Source organism: Pseudophryne corroboree, chromosome 2, assembly GCF_028390025.1.
Source record: "Pseudophryne corroboree isolate aPseCor3 chromosome 2, aPseCor3.hap2, whole genome shotgun sequence".
NCBI classification, from domain to species: domain Eukaryota; kingdom Metazoa; phylum Chordata; class Amphibia; order Anura; family Myobatrachidae; genus Pseudophryne; species Pseudophryne corroboree.
The window spans coordinates 860748152-860770669 of record NC_086445.1 but is presented as its reverse complement, the minus strand read 5'-3'; the positions used below and the strand labels follow the sequence as shown (position 1 = coordinate 860770669).

Here is a 22518-nt window from a genome sequence, read left to right as displayed (position 1 = left end):
CCCCCTCTCTCGCTTTTACCCTGATTCTGTAGGGACTGCAGGGGAGAGTCAGGGAGCCGTCCTTCCAGCGGAACTGTGAGGGAAAATGGCGCTTGTGTGCTGAGGAGATAGGCTCCGCCCCTTCACGACGGCCTTATCTCCCGCTTTTTTCTGGAAAACTGGCAGTAGTTAAATACATCCATATAGCCCAGGAGCTATATGTGATGTATTTCTTTTGCCATCCTAAGGTATTTCTGTTTTTATTGCATCTCAGGGCGCTCCCCCCCAGCGCCCTGCACCCTCAGTGACCGGAGTGTGAAGTGTGCTGAGAGCAATGGCGCACAGCTACAGTGCTGTGCGCTACCTTAGTTGAAGACAGGAACGTCTTCTGCCGCCGATTTCACCGGACCTCTTCGTTCTTCTGGCTCTGTAAGGGGGCCGGCGGCGCGGCTCCGGGACCCATCCAGGCTGAACCTGTGATCGTCCCTCTGGAGCTAATGTCCAGTAGCCTAAGAAACCCAATCCACTCTGCACGCAGGTGAGTTCGTTTCTTCTCCCCTTAGTCCCACGATGCAGTGAGCCTGTTGCCAGCAGGACTCACTGAAAATAAAAAACCTAAAATAAACTTTTACTCTAAGCAGCTCAGGAGAGACACCTAGCATGCACCCTTCTCGTTCGGGCACAAAAATCTAACTGAGGCATGGAGGAGGGTCATAGGGGGAGGAGCCAGTGCACACCAGCTAATTCAAGCTTTTACTTTTGTGCCCAGTCTCCTGCGGAGCCGCTATTCCCCATGGTCCTTACGGAGTCCCAGCATCCACTTAGGACGTTAGAGAAATGCCATTTACGACACGGAGTGGCAAGGAACGGCTGAGGCCCTGGCCTATGTTCATGGCTAGTGGTTCAGCTTCACATGAGGATGGAAGCACTCATCCTCTCGCTAGAAAAATGAAAAGACTTAAGCTGGCAAAAGCACAGCAAAGAACTGTGCGTTCTTCTAAATCACAAATACCCAAGGAGAGTCCAATTGTGTCGGTTGCGATGCCTGACCTTCCCAACACTGGACGGGAAGAGCTTGCGCCTTCCACCATTTGCACGCCCCCTGCAAGTGCTGGAAGGAGCACCCGCAGTCCAGTTCCTGATAGTCAAATTGAAGATGTCACTGTTGAAGTACACCAGGATGAGGATATGGGTGTTGCTGGCGCTGGGGAGGAAATTGACAAGGAGGATTCTGATGGTGAGGTGGTTTGTTTAAGTCAGGCACCCGGGGAGACACCTGTTGTCCGTGGGACGAATATGGCCATTGACATGCCTGGTCAAAATACAAAAAAAATCAGCTATTCGGTGTGGAATTATTTCAACACAAATGCGGACAACAGGTGTCAAGCCGTGTGTTGCCTTTGTCAAGCTGTAATAAGTAGGGGTCAGGACGTTAACCACCTCGGAACATCCTGCAGCGCATTCATCATAAGTCAGTGACAAGTTCAAAAACTTTGGGTGACAGCGGAAGCAGTCCACTGACCACTAAATCCCTTCCTCTTGTAACCAAGCTCCTGCAAACCACACCACCAACTCCCTCAGTGCCAATTTCCTCCTTACCCAGGAAAGCCAATAGTCCTGCAGGCCATGTCACTGGCAAGTCTGACGAGTCCTCTACTGCCTGGGATTCCTCCGATGCATCCTTGAGTGTAACGCCTACTGCTGCTGGCGCTGCTGTTGTAGCTGCTGGGAGTCGATCGTCATCCCAGAGGGGAAGTCGGAAGACCACTTGTACTACTTCCAGTAAGCAATTGACTGTCCAACAGTCCTTTGCGAGGAAGATGAAATATCACAGCAGTCATCCTGCTGCAAAGCAGATAACTCAGGCCTTGGCAGCCTGGGCGGTGAGAAACGTGGTTCCGGTATCCACCGTTAATTCAGAGGCAACTAGAGTCTTGATTGTGGTACTGTGTCCCCGGTACCAAATACCATCTAGGTTCCATTTCTCTAGGCAGGCCATACCGAAAATGTACACAGACCTCAGAAAAAGACTCACCAGTGTACTAAAAAATGCAGTTGTACCCAATGTCCACTTAACCACGGACATGTGGACAAGTGGAGCAGGGCAGACTCAGGACTATATGACTGTGACAGCCCACTGGGTAGATGTATTGCCTCCCGCAGCAAGAACAGCAGCGGCGGCACCAGTAGTAGCATCTCGCAAACGCCAACTCGTTCCTAGGCAGTCTACGCTTTGTATCACCGCTTTCCAGAAGAGGCACACAGCTGACAACCTCTTACGGAAACTAAGGAAGATCATCGCAGAATGGCTTACCCCAATTGGACTCTCCTGGGGATTTGTGACATCGGACAACGCCAGCAATATTGTGCGTGCATTACATCTGGGCAAATTCCAGCACGTCCCATGTTTTGCACATACATTGAATTTGGTGGTGCAGAATTATTTAAAAAACGACAGGGGCGTGCAAGAGATGCTGTCGGTGGCCCGAAGAATTGCGGGCCACTTTCGGCATTCAGCCACCGCGTACAGAAGACTGGAGCACCACCAAACAGTCCTGAACCTGCCCTGCCATCATCTGAAGCAAGAGGTGGTAACGAGGTGGAATTCAACCCTCTATATGCTTCAGAGGATGGAGGAGCAGCAAAAGGCCATTCAAGCCTATACATCTGGCCACGATATAGGCAAAGGAGGGGGAATGCACCTGACTCAAGCGCAGTGGAGAATGATTTCAACGTTGTGCAAGGTTCTGCAACCCTTTGAACTTGCCACACGTGAAGTCAGTTCAGACACTGCGAGCCTGAGTCAGGTCATTCCCCTCATCAGGCTTTGCAGAAGAAGCTGGAGACATTGAAGGAGGAGCTAAAACAGAGCGATTCCGCTAGGAATGTGGGACTTGTGGATGGAGCCCTTAATTCGCTTAACCAGGATTCACGGGTGGTCAATCTGTTGAAATCAGAGCACTACATTTTGGCCACCGTGCTCGATCCTAGATTTAAAACCTACGTTGTATCTCTCTTTCCGGCAGACACAAGTCCGCAGAGGTTCAAAGACCTGCTGGTGAGAAAATTGTCAAGTCAAGCGGAACGTGACCCGTCAACATCTCCTCCTTCACATTCGCCCGCAACTGGGGGTGCGAGGAAAAGGCTAAGAATTCCGAGCCCACCCGCTGGCGGTGATGCAGGGCAGTCTGGAGCGAGTGCTGACATCTGGTCCGGACTGAAGGACCTGCCAACGATTACTGACATGTCGTCTACTGTCACTTCATATGATTCTCTCACCATTGAAAGAATGGTGGAGGATTATATGAGTGACCGCATCCAAGTAGGCACGTCAGACAGTCCGTACGTATACTGGCAGGAAAAAGAGGCAATTTGGAGGCCCTTGCACAAACTGGCTTTATTCTACCTAAGTTGCCCTCCCTCCAGTGTGTACTCCGAAAGAGTGTTTAGTGCAGCCGCTCACCTTGTCAGCAATCGGCGTAGGCGGTTACTTCCAGAAAATGTGGAGAAGATGATGTTCATCAAAATGAATTATAATCAATTCCTCCGTGGAGACATTCACCAGCAGCAATTGCCTCCACAAAGTACACAGGGACCTGAGATGGTGGATTCCAGTGGGGACGAATTAATAATCTGTGAGGAGGGGGATGTACACAGTGAAAGGGGTGAGGAATCGGAGGATGATGATGAGGTGGACATCTTGCCTCTGTAGAGCCAGTTTGTGCAAGGAGAGATTGATTGCTTCTTTTTTTGGTGGGGGCCCAAACCAACCAGTCATTTCAGTCACAGTCGTGTGGCAGACCCTGTCGCTAAAATGATGGGTTCGTTAAAGTGTGCATGTCCTGTTTATACAACATAAGGGTGGGTGGGAGGGCCCAAGGACAATTCCATCTTGCACCTCTTTTTTCTTTCATATTTCTTTGCATCATGTGCTGTTTGGGGACAATTTTTTTGAAGTGCCATCCTGCCTGACACTGCAGTGCCACTCCTAGATGGGCCAGGTGTTTGTGTCGGCCACTTGTGTCGCTGAGCTTAGTCACACAGCGACCTTGGTGCGCCTCTTTTTTTCTTTGCATCATGTGCTGTTTGGAGACTATTTATTTGAAGTGCCATCCTGCCTGACACTGCAGTGCCACTCCTAGATGGGCCAGGTGTTTGTGTCGGCCACTTGTGTCGCTTAGCTTAGTCACACAGCGACCTTGGTGCGCCTCTTTTTTTCTTTGCATCATGTGCTGTTTGGGGACTATTTTTTTGAAGTGCCATCCTGCCTGACACTGCAGTGCCACTCCTAGATGGGCCAGGTGTTTGTGTCGGCCACTTGTGTCGCTTAGCTTAGCCATCCAGCGACCTCGGTGCAAATTTTAGGACTAAAAATAATATTGTGAGGTGTTCAGAATAGACTGGAAATGAGTGGAAATTATGGTTATTGAGGTTAATAAAACTATGGGATCAAAATTACCCCCAAATTCTATGATTTAAGCTGTTTTTTAGGGTTTTTTGTAAAAAACACCCGAATCCAAAACACACCCGAATCCGACAAAAAAAATTCGGTGAGGTTTTGCCAAAACGCGTCCGAATCCAAAACACGGCCGCGGAACCAAATCCAAAACAAAACCCGAAAAATGTCCGGTGCACATCACTAGTTTCTACTGTGATTTGTGTTGCCTTGTTTTTGACATTTGCTATAAAATTAATATAATATGAAATTAAAGTTAAAAAAAATCTAGTACCTAAACGTTCTACATACAGTACATAAATCTATTATTGTCAAATTATAAATACTAATAACAGATATTTAAAAAAATAATAAAAGGCACCTGGTACTGACATTTAAATTTTCTAACGACTACATAAAGTAAGTACATTTTGCAGAATGTACACTCAGAACACTGGGCCTAATTCATGTTTGTAGTTGTACCGGTAGACTGCACATGTGCTGTGTTTGCACTGCGCATGCATCAAGGTGCTGCTGCAATTGTGCTTGCAATGAAGATTTCATGGAAAAGTGATTGCCAGGAAGTGACCGTTTGGAGGTGTTAACGGGTGGTGGTTGCAAAAAAGCAGACGTGTCATCTGTTTTTGGGTCGTGCATCTGCCGTCAGCCGCAATCATGCACGTACAAAAAGATGGTGTCTGAGTCACTAATGCTGTGTCCAGTCTGCGTAGCCTTAGGAAAACCCTTGCAGTCTGTGGCCCTCATTCCGAGTTGATCGCTCATTAGCTGCTTTTAGCAGCAGTGCAAACGCTAAGCCGCCGCCCTCTGGGAGTGTATCTTAGCTTAGCAGAAGTGCGAACTAAAGGTTAGCAGAACAGTGCTGAAATTTTTTCAAGCAGTTTCAGAGTAGCTGCAGACCTACTCCTTCCTTGTGATCACTTCAGTCTGTTTAGTTCCTGTTTTGACGTCACAAACACGCCCTACGTCCAGCCAGCCACTCCCCGTTTCCCCAGGCACGCCTGCGTTTTCATCTGGCACGCCTGCGTTTTTTAGCACACTCCCGGAAAACGGTCAGGTACCTCCCAGAAACGCCCCAGTCCTGTCAATCACTCACCAATCAGCAGAACGACAGAAAAGAGTCGCTCGGCCTTGTGTAAAACTGCATAGTTTTTGGTGAAAGTACGTCGCGGGTGCGCACTGCGGCCCATACGCATGCGCAGAAATGCCGATTTTTTGCCTGATCGCTGCGCTGCAAACAGCAGCTAGCAATCAACTCGGAATGACCCCCTGTGTTCCTTGTTTTTGCGTATAGGCTGTGAACGTGTGCGCAGTTGCAAATGAGTTTGCAATGAGTCCAGTGGGTGTCTCTTCATTTCTGCGCGGCAGCTTCACTTTCCAACATTAACAGCTCTGTAGTCTAGAAAACTGCAATTGCATTTGCATAGAAACATGAATTAAGCCCAATGTACAGCTGTTAGAAAGGAACCTGGGTGACAATGTTACACATACCTGAAATGTGCTTCTTCTGCTGGGACTGGTCACATGTGTTACTGAACGCTGATCAACTAAATCCAGGGCATATAAAGCTGTGGGCCCAAATATAAACTTCAGTCTGAAAATAATGTGAATACAACAGAAGAGTAGGTTAAAACTAATAGCATCCATTAACATCACACCAGGGAAGCAAGCTGGACCATCCACAACTTAGGATAAAAGATTCATTTCTAAAAAACACATCTGCTGTGTGACGGGTAGACAGAGAACACCAGTAGAAAAGCAAACATCTGAATTAAACTGGGATATAGACTATACTGTAGCTATTTTTAGGTTTTGGAATTTACATTTTCTTTTTTTAAATAAAATATTCCAAACTGTTTATTGAACATCTTTATCTATTGTGATATACTAAAATGCCCTCACTTACCGAGCATCTTAATGCCATATGGTGTGATTCGCCTGTAGCGTGTACCAGAGACTTAACGACTTTAACCACACATTAATTGGTTTTACACATGTCGCAGATGAAGCACAATGGAACTTGGTGTGAGAAAAAGCTGCGGCTTAGCAGAGAGTACTAGCAACCAGGAGTATGTGGCGGTATACCGCCGCTAGTTTACCGGCGAGGTAGGTGATTACCCCTCTATGGGTGTACACTGAGTCCGCAAGGGGCTTAGTTGTGCTTGCCCCCCTGCTGCCATTCCACCGCTCAGGATGCCGTTGTCGGCATAATGACATTCGGCATCACGAGCGGCGGTAAATCATACCAAACCCCAACCAGGGACTAGGTACCTGGAGCACAGAGAGAGGCTAGTTTTAGCCATACTTCAGAAATTATGCTGTATTAGTACGTGGATAACTTAGATTGTTTCACTTACATTACATAAACCACTGACTGTAGCCTGCCTTCTTGTTTATTTCTTTCACTGATTTATATGTAGATGATCAGCACTAAGCTCTTATGCTTTGACACATACCTGTATAACATCTCAAAAAAGCAAAATGGTTTATAAAAAGAAAGTGATGACTCAGAGGGTAGGAACATTGGATTCCAAACAATGACAATGGAAGACATTGTCAGGGAGTAACATAAGCATCATATTATTCCACTGGCGGTATCAGTCGCCTATACACAGAGGCGGTGTGAGCATCTGCCACAATACTAGCTAAAGATAAAAGGTGAGAGTGCACTGTCAACACTATATAAAACTATTATACTAAATAAATGAAGGATAATAATAACACTGATAACTGAACATTTCTTTTTCACTTACCACATTATGCACTATTCTAAAGATCAAGGAAGAGGTATCAAAACTTCCAAATAGGACAAGTGGAGAAGTTGTCTTCAGAAACCAATCAGCTTTTAGCTATCATTTATACGGGTTCAGTATGGTATGCCGGCAGTCGGGCTCCCGGCGACCAGTATACCGGCGCCGGGAGCCCGACCGCCGGCTTACCGACACGGGCACGGTGGCGCGCTACGCTATTTTATTCTCCCTCCAGGGGGGCGTGGACCCCACGAGGGAGAATAAGTGTCGGTATGCCGGCTGTCGGGATTCCGGCGCTGGTATACTGTGCGCCGGGATCCCGTCAGTCAGCATACTGAAGACCACCCATTTATACAGTTCATTTTATAACATGATAGCTAGAAGCTAATTGATTGCTATGGGCAAAAGGTCGAGACCAGATGATCCACAGGGCCAAAAGGTCGACAGTTAAGTGGTCAATATGGACTTAGGTCAACAGGGTCAAAGGTTTACACGCTCAAAAGGTCGGCACGGAAACAGTTGACATTGTTTTTTATGTTTTTTGAGGATTAGGGTGAGGGGTTAGAATTAGAATTTTTTTTAAAGTGTTGACATTTCCTGTGTCGACCATTTGCATGTCGGCCATTTAACTGTCAACCTTTTGATCCCGTCGACCAATTGACTACCTATCTATGGTCTATCCTTCAATCCACATTCCCACTTCTGAATGCCCGAGGTGAGGTGGGTTTAGCATGCATTTGAATTTAGCAGGAGATAGCATCCCATTTGGTTCATAGTTTTCCCTATTACACTGAATGAAAAGTATTTAGCTAAGCTGCTAAGGTAATAACAAAACAAAACAAAAAACAAACAGACCACAAAACAAATCAAGCTTTACAATGAGCGAGGGGGATTATACATAAGAACAAACAATTGAAGCTTATTACATAAATTGTACTCTCTTATGTAATAGATCAGAATCCAATTTAACTGGAAAGCTCTGTCCGGTAACTTAACTTAACAGCCTGAAAGCTCATTTCTGTTTACACTTCCCAAGTACTACATACTAGTGCAACACACTCACCCCAGTAGATGTTCATCAGAAACTGCAAACAAAACAAGCAAAAAGGTGTATAAAAAATCAATGCAATGACATCTTCCAAGTATCAATACAGAATCTGGTTTCAGTCTATCATGTCCATTATAAATGTTATTAATTACATAATAAAAAGTACAACAAAACATAAATAAAAATAAACATTTGAAATGTACTGTTCATGAGCATAAGCACGTACTCAACTGGGAATTTCAATTAGCCACAGGTTGTACTGCGTCCCCTGTTCTCTGGAAAATTGTTGAAGGCTATTCCATTAGAAGCCAACTCATGACTAGCCCCAATTCAAGGCTGCTTGGAGGTGCAAGCAAAAATGTCACTGGAAATTGATCAAGCCCACAGGTTACTAGCAATTACTCTAACAAATTTATGCCCATTAAGGATATTAATGATTTTGGGCCTAATTCAGACCTGACAGCAGAAGCAAAATTGTTCTCTAATATGCAAAACCATGTGCACTGCAGGGGGGGGGGGGGGGGGGGGGCAGATATAACATGTGCAGAGAGAGATTTGGGTGGGGTGTGTTCAAACTAAAATCTACCCACCCACATCTAACTCTCTCTGTTACATCTGCCCCACCTGCAGTGCAACATGGTTTTGCCCATTAAAGAACAATTTTGCTGCTGCGATCAGGTGTGAATTAGGCCCTTTGATCAGATAATCAATGGGCATTGTATTAGATCTGAGGCCATATATCAGCCCTCATGAAAGTGTGATATGTGATCTTCCATCGATAAGCAGTGTCCCGAAAGCAGTAAAACTCAAAATACACTTGCTAGTTTATATGTTCCTTTTAAAGAAAATGATATCTATGGCAGAATCAGTTTAGGTGAAATTACTTTACTAAACATGGAAAGGGCTTTTATTTTACTTCATTTCATGTAGCTGCTTCCACAATCAATCTTATGGTTGTACCTACAATCAGGTCAGTGATAACAAAAAGCTGTCAGACTATTTTTTCCATCCACCCAATTGGTTGAACGTTTCAGTTTCTAACTTGCCCACACACGTGGGTGGGCATACAGGATGGATCAGATGGTTATGGGGGTTAAACAAATGCATTGAAAGAGCAGAAGATTTTTTGTCAGTTGCTGAATACTGTCACAGCTTTCTGGGATTTAGCAGTTGGAATAGCGGAAGTCCTGCCTGAATCATGGCGGATTTTTATGTACGGTTTCAACAAGCAGTGATTGCTGGATAATATTTTACTCTAAAATGCTAACATGGGCCCGCACAAATCAATGTTTAATCACCATTAGACAGCATGTAGCATCCAATTTGTTTCCGTACAGATCTTAGAGCAGGGTTGGCCAACCAGTCAGTGACAAAGAGCCAAAAAACCTTGTTAGGTACGTCAAAGAGCCGACATCGAGCCGATGGCACACATGCAAAAATGGAATGTGGCCTTGTGCCTGCTAGACCACACCCCTGGTATAAAATACATTGAAAAAGCCAGAACGACATAAAACAAGAATTTTTAAGCCAGATCCAATGAAAAAGCCACTTTCACATAAAATAATTGAAAAAGTCAGATTCACATAATAAACTTCAGCTCCCCCATGTTTCACTCCAGCCAGCACCCTCCTGTCACTCCAGCCAGCTCCCCCATGTGTCACTCCTGCTAGCACCCTACGGTCACTCCAGCCAGCTCCCCCATGTGTCACTCCTGCTAGCACTGTCCTATGTCACTCCAGCCAGCTCCCCCATGTCACTCCAGCCAGCTCTCCCATGTGTCACTCCTGCTAGCACCCTATGTCACTCCAGCCAGCTCCCCCATGTCACTCCAGCCAGCTCTCCCATGTGTCAATCCTGCTAGCACCCACCTATGTCACTCCAGCCAGCTCCCCCATGTGTCACTCCTGCTAGCACCCTCCTATGTCACTCCAGCCAGCTCTCCCATGTGTCACTACTGCCAACACCCTCCTGTCACTCCAGCCAGCTCCCCCATGTGTCACTCCTGCTAGCACCCTCCTATGTCACTCCAGCCAGCTCCCCCGTGTCACTCCAGCCAGCTCTCCCATGTGTCACTACTGCCAAGACCCTGCTGTGTCACTCCAGCCAGCTCTCCCATGTGTCATTACTGCCAAGACCCTGCTGTGTCACTCCAGCCAGGTCTCCCGTGTGTCACTCCTGCCAACACCCTCCTGTCACTCCAGCTAGCTCCCCCATGTGTCACTCCTGCTAGCACCCTCCTATGTCACTCCAGCCAGCTCCCCCGTGTCACTCCAGCCAGCTCTCCCATGTGTCACTACTGCCAAGCCCCTGCTGTGTCACTCCAGCCAGGTCTCCCGTGTGTCACTCCTGCCAACACCCTCCTGTCACTCCAGCCAGCTCTTCCATGTGTCACTCCTACTAGCACCCTCCTATGTCACTCCAGCCAGCTCTCCTATGTGTAACTACTGCCAAGACCCTGCTGTGTCACTCCAGCCAGGTCTCCCATGTGTCACTCCAGCCAACAACCTCCTGTCACTCCAGCCAGCTCTCCCATGTGTCACTGCTGCTACCATCCTCCTAGGTCACTCCAGCCAGCTCTCCCATGTGTCACTACTTCCAGCTCCCCCATGTGTCACTACTGCTACCATCCTCCTAGGTCACTCCAGCCAGCTCTCCCATGTGTCACTACTTCCAGCTCCCCCATGTGTCACTACTGCTACCATCCTCCTAGGTCACTCCAGCCAGCTCTCCCATGTGTCACTACTTCCAGCTCCCCCATGTGTCACTACTGCTACCATCCTCCTAGGTCACTCCAGCCAGCTCTCCCATGTGTCACTACTTCCAGCTCCCCCATGTGTCACTACTGCTGCCATCCTCCTATGTCACTCCAGCCAGCTCTCCCATGTGTCACTACTTCCAGCTCCCCCATGTGTCACTACTGCTACCATCCTCCTAGGTCACTCCAGCCAGCTCTCCCATGTGTCACTACTTCCAGCTCCCCCATGTGTCACTACTGCTGCCATCCTCCTATGTCACTCCAGCCAGCTCTTCCATGTGTCACTACTTCCAGCACCCTCCCACGTCACTCCTGCCAGGACCCTCCTGTGTCTTTCCAGCCAGCTCTGCCACGTGTCACTCTAGCACTACATCCCCCCCTCCCCCCCCCCCCCCATCAACTCATGCCATTGCAGCAGTCCCTAATGTGTCCTCTGTTTTCCAGTGGGTGTCACACCTCTAGTATCCGACTCCTTCAGTTTTCAGTCCCTGTAGTGCTGCTGTGTGTCTGGCTGGAGTGCAGCGGTTTCTGTATCTGTTGTGGTCACATGATTTAGAGTGTAGGGAGCCACATCTGAATAAAGAAAGAGCCACATGCGGCTCAAGAGCCACAGGTTGGCCACCGCTGTCTTAGAGGGACATTTACTAAGCAGTGATAAGAGTGGAGAAGTGAGCCAGTGGAGAACTTGCCCCATCAACCAATCAGAAACTCAGTATCATTTTATAGTATGCAAATTATAGATGTTACTTCAGTGCTGATTGGTTGCCATGGGCACTTCTCCACTGGCTCACTTCTCCGCTCTTATCACTGCTTAGTAAATGTCCCCCTAAATGAGGTACTGTACTAGTAACCTTTACAAGTACTGTAAATAGCTTATATTATTAAATAACAAAGTACACTTTAATGTAGTTTATTATTTGCAATGAGTACATGAGGACACGGCCTAATTTTAGCGATTTGCTAATCTGTATTTATTTAGCATCAGAGTGGCCTCAAAGACCAAAGTATATATACTTTACCAGGATGTAGAGAAGATAAAAATCCAGCAATAGTATTAGCAATATTTAGAAGGAGATTATGTTATGAAGATAATCTCAGATGTAATACCAGAGGAAGCAACAGTTTTACACCTCCAACACAAACAGAAGCGTACAACTGGAAGAGCGTAATATGTATGTATGTATGTATGTATGTATGTATGTATGTATGTATGTACAGTATGCATACATATTCATTCAGCATACAGCAAGTGGTTTTTACTATGGGTGCCTGTAAAAAGAGACAATAGTTCAGCAAGCAAACAGCACTCCAATATCAAAATTCACAACGTTTTAGGGTTGCACTGTATTGCTTGACATGTTTTATCTGAAACACTGACTGTTTTGCTCAATAATCAGAGTGGTTTATATTTTATCTCTGCACATGGGATCAGTATGAAAAACCGGCGTCCGGGATCCCGAACAGCATCCCCTGCACACATACATAGAGCATGAATAGTTTTCATGAATGTACGTTTGGACAGGATACATGGGCCCTCATTCCGAGTTGTTCGCTCGCAAGGCGAATGTAGCAGAGTTACACACGCTAAGCCGCCGCCTACTGGGAGTGAATCTAAACATCTTAAATGTGCGACCGATGTATTCGCAATATTGCGATCAAAACCGAGTTAGCAGTTTCTGAGTAACTCCAGACTTACTCTGCCTGTGCGATCAATTCAGTGCTTTTCGGTCCCGGCTGACGTCATAAACACACCCAGCGTTCGCCCAAGCACTCCCACCGTTTCTCCAGACACGCCTGCGTTTTTTCCGGAAACGGTAGCGTTTCCTGCCACACGCCCCTAAAACGCCGTACATCCGCCCAGTAACACCCATTTCCTGTCAATCACAATGCGTTCTCCGGAGCGACGAAAAAGCCGTGAGTAAAATTACTTTCTTCTTAGTAAAGTTACTTGACGCATGCGCAGTGCGAACATTACGCATGCGCACTAAGAGAATTCTCACTGCGATGCGATGAAAAATACCGAGCGAACAACTCGGAATGAGGGCCATGGTCTTTTCAGAAAACAAAAAAAGTGTCTTTTTTTTTTTTTTTTTTTAAACATAGCCTACATCAGTTACCTGCTGTCTGTGATAAATCTCATCTCAGTAGATGAGGATCCAGGAGGGTGGGCCGGGCGTGGAGCACCAGAATATGCATAAACGTGGCTCTGCCGCCTTCAAGGATTGATAGTATTCCCAGCATTGTGTGGGCGGGACAGAGGCGGAGCAGTGCAATACATTCAATCACGGCTGCACCCCACACACACACACTTAACCTTGATGGTTTGCTAGTATTTCTGGCTTTGTGTGGGTCAACTCTATATACATTATCACGGGCCACCTTGTGATGGTGTGCCAGTATTAATGTCTTTTCAACGCTGGGGACAGGGACATGATGTGATGACACAAATACCATCATCATCATCCACATCCTGCTCATTACATGGTCGGCCAGCATCATGCGGGTCCCTGCTCACTTCACCATGAACCAGCAGACTCTACCCTAAGCCTTGGATGGAGACTATCTCCGTCCACTTTATCTACATCTAAGGCTTAGTAAATAGGCCCCTAAGTAATTATGGAGTCTAACGAATCTTTCGGGAGATTGGGAAAGCATGGTTAAAGGCTACAAGTACCAGCCAACCAGCTCCTAACTGACTTTTTTCAAACACAGCCTGTGACATGGCAGTTAGGAGCGGATTGGCTGGTACTTGATCACTCTCCACTTTATCACTTTTCTGGGGGGAAGTCAAATGTTTGAAAAGTCGGTTGGGTGTCTGTTTTTTTCCTGTCTATTACATAGGAAAAAACGGACACCCAACTGACTTTCCAAACAATTGAATATCCCCCTTCAAGTCTTAATGCATCTCCCCCACAGAATGGTAGTTGCTCAAATCAATTCATTGGTCCATCGCAAGTGCATGTAAAGGTGGGTACACACTGGCAGATATATCGTCCGTTCTCTTGAACGGCCGATATATCGCGGGTCTGTCAGCCAGTGTGTACCAATATTTTGTCGCGCCGCTGTGTATGTACGGGCGGTCGCCTGACCGCCCGTGCACATGCTGCGGCAGTCGGCGGTGATTGACAGCTGAACTGTGTGGGCGTGTGTACACGCCCTCCCAGTTCATGACGTCAGTCCCCGATGGATCGGGCAGTGTGTATGCCCAACACACTGCCCGATCCGTCCATAAATATATTTGCCGATCAACTGATCGGCAGATATATCTACCAGTGTGTACCCACCTTATGGGAGGGGTAATCTAGACTAAAAAAACAACAACACTGCGCACCATAATGGACCAGCAAAACAGACATACTTCCTACATGATAATAGTAATGGAGAGATCTCAGTAATATACAGTACAATTGCATTCATATGGTAAGCTATCGAGGTAAGGTGTCTATGCTCTGGTGGCCCGACACTACATGATAATAACACATGCTTTGGATCATTTATTTATGTATTTCTAAATAAACAGCCAAGTTACCTGGAGGCACCCAAAGTTACTCAAATATGGCACTAAAAGGATTAGCATCAGCCCCAACTACTGGTGCCAAACACAGTGAAACATCCAGCGTTTCCTGTCCCCCCCCACCCCCCCAAACAGTCCTCCCTGTTTCTTGGCGTACTATGGCAGCACTGCGGCCTCATTAGAAGCCTGTAACAACACACGTGCAGTGAGCTTGGCACACCTAACTAATCTATAGGCCCTTAAAAAGTTTGCTATTGGTCCTGGAACAAAGTACTAGTCACACCCTTTTCATATGGTTTGGTTTTCTGGAATACATACTGTATCCCAGCTGTCAGGATGCCAGCGGTCCCATGACCAACCGCGGCATCCCCGCCTGTCCCCTACCCTCCAGGGATGGCAGGTCGGGCTAACCCTCAGGTGGTGTTCGCTACGGCTAACCCTCGGGTATGCCGTAGCTAACCCTCACCGTAACCCCCTAGGGCTAACCCTCAGGTGGTGTTAGCTACGGCTAACCCTCGGGGACGCCGTAGCTAACCCCCACCATAAACGTAACACCCACCCGACACTCACCATTGGGATGTCAACTGTTGGTGATCCAGCACGGTCTCCTGAGTGGTGTCGAGATTCCGGCGTCGGTCACATGACTGCAGGCACCCCGACAACTGTTTCTGTTCATTAGGTAAATTACAAGGTAAAGAGGGCATCTCACCACAGCACACTCCTCTCTTACACACTCCTCTCTTATATTGCATGTATACACCCTCCATGATGCACCAGAGAATACGTCTGTCACCAAAGGCCAGGATTTCACTCCTCTGGTGGCTGCAATTACCTCACCTTCTGGAGGGCTGCAGGTTCAGGATTCAGGACTGGATTCTTCTAAAAACGGATGCAAGTCTCCGGGGCTGGGGCATAGTCACTCAAGGGGAAACCTTCCAAGGAAGGTGGTCAAGTCTGGAAGCCGGCCTGCCGATAAACATTCTGGAACTAAGAGCCGTCTACAACGGTCTTCTTCAAGCGGCCCATCTTTTGAGAAATTGGGCCATTCAAGTGCAGTCGGACAATGTAACGACAGTGGCTTACATAAATCGACAGGGCGGAACGAAGAGCAGAGCTGCAATGTCAGAGGTAACAAGAATCCTCCTCTGGTCAGAAAAACACGCGTTGGCGCTGTCAGCAATCTTCCGGGAGTAGACAACTGGGAAGTGGACTTCCTCAGCAGACACGATCTCCATTCAGGGGAGTGGGGTCTCCATCCGGAGGTGTTCAAGGAGGTAACAGATCTTTGGGGCGTACCCCAGATCGGCATGATTGCCTCTCGTCTCAACAAGAAGCTTCGGCGGTATTGTTCCAGGTTGAGGGACCCGCAAGCAGTGGCGGTGGACGCCCTAGTGACTTCGTGGGTGTTCCAGTCGGTGTACGTGTTTCCTCCATTTCCACTCATTCAAAGAGTTCTCAAACTCATAAGGAGAACAAGAGTTCAGGCAATCCTCATTGCTCCGGACTGGCCAAGAAGGTCTTGGCACGCGGATCTTCTGGATCTACTGCTAGAAGAGCCGAGGCCTCTTCCTCTTCGGGAGGACCTGCTGCAGCAGGGGCCGTTCGCCTATCAAGACTTACCACGGCTACGTTTGACGGCATGGAGGTTAAACGCCAGATACTAGCTTGGAAGGGCATTCCAAACAAGGTTATTCCTACCCTGATACAGGCTAGGAAAGGAGTAACGTCAAAACATTACCATCGGATTTGAAAAAAGTATGTATCTTGGTGTGAGTCCAAGAAGTTTCCTGCAGTGGAGTTTCAACTGGGACATTTTTCTCCTCTTCCTGCAAGCAGTTGTGGATATGGGCCTGAAGTTAGAATCCATAAAGGTCCAAATTTCGCCCTATCCATTTTCTTCCAGAAACAGTTGGCTGCCCTCCCTTTTGAAGGGAGTTCTGCATATCCATCCTCCCTTTGTACCACCTACGGCGTGTCAAAGTCAAAAATATTACATAGAGAGAACATACAAACCCCACACATTGTGAGTCGCTATACTTGCGAATACACACAGCGTGCACAGCAATATATAGTAACATACACATTTACGCAGACATGCCACAAAGATACATTCAACACATATTTCATACAGCACATAAATGTAAACATATCAAGCACCAGACATCATAAGATTTCAAATTATATAATGGAATATAACGTCATGTATGTGTATTGTTGGAGTGGAGCAAAATGGACATGTCGTGCTTGGTGTCAAAGTAACCAGATTAATGTGTGGATTCATTTGATGCCTGTGATTAGGTTGTAGCACATTGCCATGAGTAGATATGACTAAATATAGGAATATGAAGTCACTTTTATCGGAATAAAAGGATTTTCAAAGGAGCATGTGATGGACAGGAAACCAGAGACCAGCAACCTTGAACAAAAGCCCTCGCACTGACCAATGACTCATCATGAATGAGAAAGTTCCCTCCCCTAGACCAATAACAAGAGATCTGTACACCCCCAACAGACTCAGAGTATAGTTGATCCCACACAGAAGAGTTTCCGGTTTCTCTCCTGGGTCCAGAGCGAGATGGTGTGTTGGTGATACTCTGTTGCTGTTAGCTGGTGTTGAGGTAGAGCTAAAGATGGAAGAACTGGAGCGATTAGTGCATAAAGTGCATTGAGAGAGATGGTAATTGTATGCTGGCTGTGGCTGTATTTGAATTAGTTTGTAGTAACTGCTTATTGTGTATATTGTAACAATGTAATATATATACTGTACATGTGATATATTGTATATATATCCTTTTAATAACAAACATATACATCAATGAGCTTTGGAGCTTAGACAATGTGTGGGTGTATTGTTTTCTCTTATGGGATGTAGTGTTTTGCGACGTACAGAGCACATTCATAGCACATGGTAATAAGATGCTCCTGGCGTCCGCAGTATATATTAGAGCTGGCATTTAAAATATTTATTAGAAAGTACTTTGACTTTAACAGGCGCCTTGGGATGTGAACGTGGTGTTGCAGTTCCTCCAGTCGGACTGGTTTGAACCTCTACAGGAGGTTGAGGTCAAGTTTTCTCACGTGGAAGGCTGTCACTTTGTTGGCCTTAGCTTCTGCTAGACGTGTGTTGGAGTTGGGGGCTTTGTCATGTAAAAGCCCATACTTGATCTTCCATGAAGACACAGCTGAGCTTCGGACACTTCAGCAGTTTCTTTCAAAGGTTGTGTCGTCATTTCATATCAACCAACCTATTGTGCCAGTTGCGACTGACGCCTCAATTTTATCAAAGTCCTTAGATGTTGTAAGGGCTCTAAAAATCTATGTGAGGAGGACTGCTCGTCACAGAAAATTGTACTCTCTGTCCTGTATGATCCCAAGAAAATTGGGTGTCCTGCTTATTATTGGGTGTTATGCATATTCTACGGCAGGCTTGCCATGTCCTACGTCTGTTAAGGCCCACTCTACTCATAGGGTGGGTTCTTCCTGGGCGGCTGCCCGGGGTGTCTCGACCTTACAACTCTGCCAAGCAGCTACTTGGTCGGGGTCGAACACGTTCGCAAAGTTCTACAAGTTCGATACTTTGGCCTCTGAGGACATTATAAGTTTGGTCAATTGGTTCTGCAGGAGCCTCCGCGCTCTCCCTCCCATTCTGGAAGCTTTGGTACATCCAAATGGTACTAATGTGGACCCCAGCAGCCTCTAGGACGTAAGAGAAAATAGGATTTTAATTACCTACCGGTAAATCCTTTTCTCGTAGTCCGTAGAGGATTCTTGGCTGCCCGCCGAGCGCTTCGTGATTCTGCAGTGGTTATTTAGTTCAGTACTGCTTAGTTCTAGGTTAAGTACTGTTTTGTTACTTAGTAAGTAATCTTGTTCAGCCGTTGGTGATGTTTCAAGCTAGTTAGCTTAGTTTGCTTTGTGTGTGAGCTGATGTGAATCTCGCCACTATCTGTGTAAAATCCTTCTCTCAAAGATGTCCGTCTCCTCGGGCACAGTTTCTAGATGGAGTCTGGTAGGAGGGGCATAAAGGGAGGAGCCAGCCCACACTCTCAAACTCTTAAAGTGCCAATGGCTCCTAGTGGACCCGTCTATACCCATGGTACTAATGTTGACCCCAGCATCCTCTACGGACTACGAGAGAAAAAAATACCAGTAGGTATTTAAAATCCTATTTTTTTCTTATTTCTATTTCTTTTTATTTTTTATCCTGCCTGTCTAATACTTATTTGTTAATGTTTTGCCTTGCATATCTTCACCTGTTCTCCTGCTCACTGACAGTACAAATGGATATCGCAGGGGAATGTTCCAGAGATGCAGGGGGAGATGGATCAAACCTTCTGAAGAGTGGAAAAGTTTCCCAAAAGCAACCAAGCAATCTGTACATATAATTTATTAAGAACTATCTATAATATGATAGGTAGAAACTGATTGTCCGCTGTTCAGAAGTCTTTAACTAACCTTTCTTTTTGATTTATTTAAAAAAAAAAATCTTTGTCACTCCCCGCTACGGGACTTTGGGAGTTGAATGTTTGACTGTTTGCAGAACACATCATGGGGTAGATTTACTAAAGCAAGTATTAGTGTTGCCCATAGCAACCAATGAACGTCTATCTATCATTTTCTAGAATGCAATAGAGAAATGATAGTTAGAATCTGATTAGATTCTATGGACAACACCTCCACTTGTCTGTTTTATAAGCCTTAGTAATTCTACCCTCGGGTTCAGTATGAATTACTGGTGGCTGGGATGCCTGCTGTCAGGATACCGATAGCGGCATCCCAGCCACCAGTATGCAGGCAGCTGGACGAGCGCTAGAAAGCCCCTTTCCGGCTCGCTGCACTCTCCACGCTGTAGGCACGGCGGCTCGCTGCGCTCGCCACAGGTTATATTCTCCCTCTATGGGTGTCGTTGAATAGCCTCTCTCGCTGGTATTCTGGCGCCGGCATTGTACCGCTGTGCAGGATTGTATCGCCGGGATTTTGTGCGGTGGTATCTTAACCGCTTCCCCTACCCCCACTTGTGCATTTTTACTGTGAGATGGGCACAAGTACATATTTGTCCCCCTTTAGCTTTGCTGCTAGTCGCCACAATCTGGAGTCGTTCATTTCATTGGTGGTTGTGGGCGTGGCCCCCTTTTAAAATGCATGGCATCTGTTTACGGATCACCCACAGCAAACAGCAGTGTTCAAAGACTCACTAACCTCCCCCTGTCCCCCATTGCCCGTGGGACATTGCAAACCACAGTTGAGACAGTGGGACAGTGTTCGATTAGCAGGACCGTCCTGCTGAGATAGGGACAGTTGCAAGGTATGGTATGGGTAGGCACTGATGATGTTCCAGTATTACCTTAGGCTTATATAAACCCTGATACACTTACATATGTACATACAACAAAGCCATGACACTTTTAACTTGTTTTGTGGGTGAAATACGCATTCACTGTTAAACTTGATTTAAATTAAACAAACCTTTTATAATATAGCAGATATAATATTTCTGCACATTGACAATTTTAAGTAGCAAAACACAACCAAAATATTTAATATATGCACATTCATGAATCGGCTTCAGAAATAAATTAAGGTTTAGCCAATCAGAATGGGATAACTAGCATTGGTAATGATTGTCATCAGCATGTGTTAAAAATCTACTAGTACAGTAAGTTCAGTGCTTCACTGTAAAGAAAGATTACAGTGGTGTAGTACAATCTCCTCCCCACTATTCTCTGCCTCAAAGCATCTCAAAGATGTGTGTAACACCCTTAATGATAATGGACCTAATTCAGACCTGATCGCAGCAGCAAATTTGTTAGCAAATGGGCAAAACCATGGGGGTCATTCCAACCCGTTCGCACGCTGCTGTTTGTTGCAGTGGTGCGAACGGGTCGGTTCTGCAATTGCGCTGCGGCCGCAATGCACACGCGCCTCGTTGCCCAGCGACGGCCGCCGCCGGGCAACGACCAAAAGAACGAAGAAAGCGATCGCCAGCGCGATCGCAAAAAGATTGGCAGCAGGAAGGCAATCCGGGGCGGCAACTCACCATTTTCTGGGAGTGGTGAGTCAACGCAGGCGTGTCCAGGCGTTTTAATAATATAAGCTATTTACAGTACTTGTAAAGGTTACTAGTACAGTACCTCATTTAGGGGGACATTTACTAAGCAGTGATAAGAGCGGAGAAGTGAGCCAGTGGAGAAGTGCCCATGGCAACCAATCAGCACTGAAGTAACATCTATAATTTGCATACTATAAAATTATACTGAGTTTCTGATTGGTTGATGGGGCAAGTTCTCCACTGGCTCACTTCTCCACTCTTATCACTGCTTAGTAAATGTCCCTCTAAGATCTGTACGGAAACAAATTGGATGCTACATGCTGTCTAATGGTGATTAAACATTGATTTGTGCGGGCCCATGTTAGCATTTTAGAGTAAAATATTATCCAGCAATCACTGCTTGTTGAAACCGTACATAAAAATCCGCCATGATTCAGGCAGGACTTCCGCTATTCCAACTGCTAAATCCCAGAAAGCTGTGACAGTATTCAGCATAAGCGTCCGCAGCCTTGCTATGCAAAAATCCACTCCCCCATAGGCGGCGTCTAGCTTATCGCATGGGCATCAAAAAGTTGCTACGTGCAATCAACTGAGAATGACCCCCTATGTGCATTGCAGGGGGCAGATATAACATGTGCAGAGAGAGTTAGATTTGGGTGGGGTGTGTTCAAACTGAAATCTAAATTGTAGTGTAAAAATAAAGCAGCCAGTATTTACCCTGCACAGAAACAATATAACCCACCCAAATCTAACTCTCTCTACACATGTTATATCTGCCCCCCCCCCCCCCCCCCTAGGCAAGATTTTGGCTGGTGCCCCCTAGCACCACCGCTAGTTCCGCCTCTGACCCTGCACCCCTTTCCCAGCACCATCACCCCCCACACATAGCAGTCCTTTTTTTTTCTTCCTACCCCCTGTAATTTAAATAAGAACAGTGTGCACATTTGTCCTTACACATATGCCGCACATTATGAGTGCCCTTCTACACATAATGACACACATAGTGCCCCTTACACATATGTTACACATTATTAATGCCCTTATACACATAATGACACATGTAGTTCCCAGCGTGAGTCAACTGGCAGCTCTGCTAACGTCGGGTGCCTATTTTTTATGAAAATGCATCTGATTTGCATTGCTATGTGGCTAGGATACACAAGCAGCTTCTGCTGATTAAAATGATATGTGGCATGCCTATATACTGTGTGCGACTGTGGCTGTATCTGCGTACGAAATGCTACACACAGAATATAGGCATGCCGCATATCATTTTAATCAGCAGAAGCTGCTGATGCCCCTAGGCATACCAGATGCCCTAGGCAATTGCCTAGTTTACCTATACCTAGGGCCGGCTCTGCCCCCCCCCCCACTCCCCCCTCTTGTAGTGCACATGGTTTTGCCCAATTGCTAACAAATTTTCTGCTTTGATCGGGTCTGAATGTTGGGCAAACATCAACTGAACCTCGAGGAAAAGACAAGTTCATGGTACAGATAACTTCTGTTTAATTGGTCTACCGAGTGTGGAGTGCTACTTACTGCAGAAAGCTTTAATCCAGATGTGTCTAATCTTGCTGTGACACAGTTTTCCTCACTTTGTGGGTTTGTTGCTCCAATTTAATGATTTTGTTTTCCAGACATGTTAAAGAGATAATGGGGTCAATTCAATAAATCAATTTTTTTTTTTTTTTTTTTTTTTTAATGTTTATTCAATTTTTAGATTGTTTGGGATAAGAAAATAAAGCTACACTATTGATATACTGTCTGGGTCGATTCAATTAAATGCGAAGTGAGTCGGGCTGGGAAGGAGATCCTAAAGCTATTAAATTCAGCGAGCTGTAATGTCGGAGAATGCTGGTACTCACGGCTTAAACTGGGTATTTAGTCAGAAGAACTGGCATTCTCCGACTTAAGAGCCCCGCCGCAATACAGTTTGTGCCACACTAATGTCAGAAGACAGCATTGTGACA

General features: G+C 46.3%; 1 protein-coding gene across 5 annotated transcripts in view; it reads right to left on the bottom strand.

Moving 5' to 3' along the window:
* Positions 1-22518, bottom strand: part of ZSWIM7 (zinc finger SWIM-type containing 7) — a 346796-nt gene that overhangs the window by 152960 nt on the left and 171318 nt on the right. For 2 of the 5 annotated variants that reach the window (XM_063957374.1, XM_063957373.1), the window contains exons 3-4: positions 8246-8267; positions 5924-6026 (exon numbers count right to left, since the gene is read on the bottom strand). In XM_063957374.1, coding sequence (XP_063813444.1) covers positions 5924-6026; positions 8246-8267 — 125 coding nt within the window. The remainder of the gene's footprint in view (positions 1-5923; positions 6027-8245; positions 8268-22518) is intronic. The other 3 variants (XM_063957377.1, XM_063957375.1, XM_063957378.1) reach the window with 2 other exon arrangements.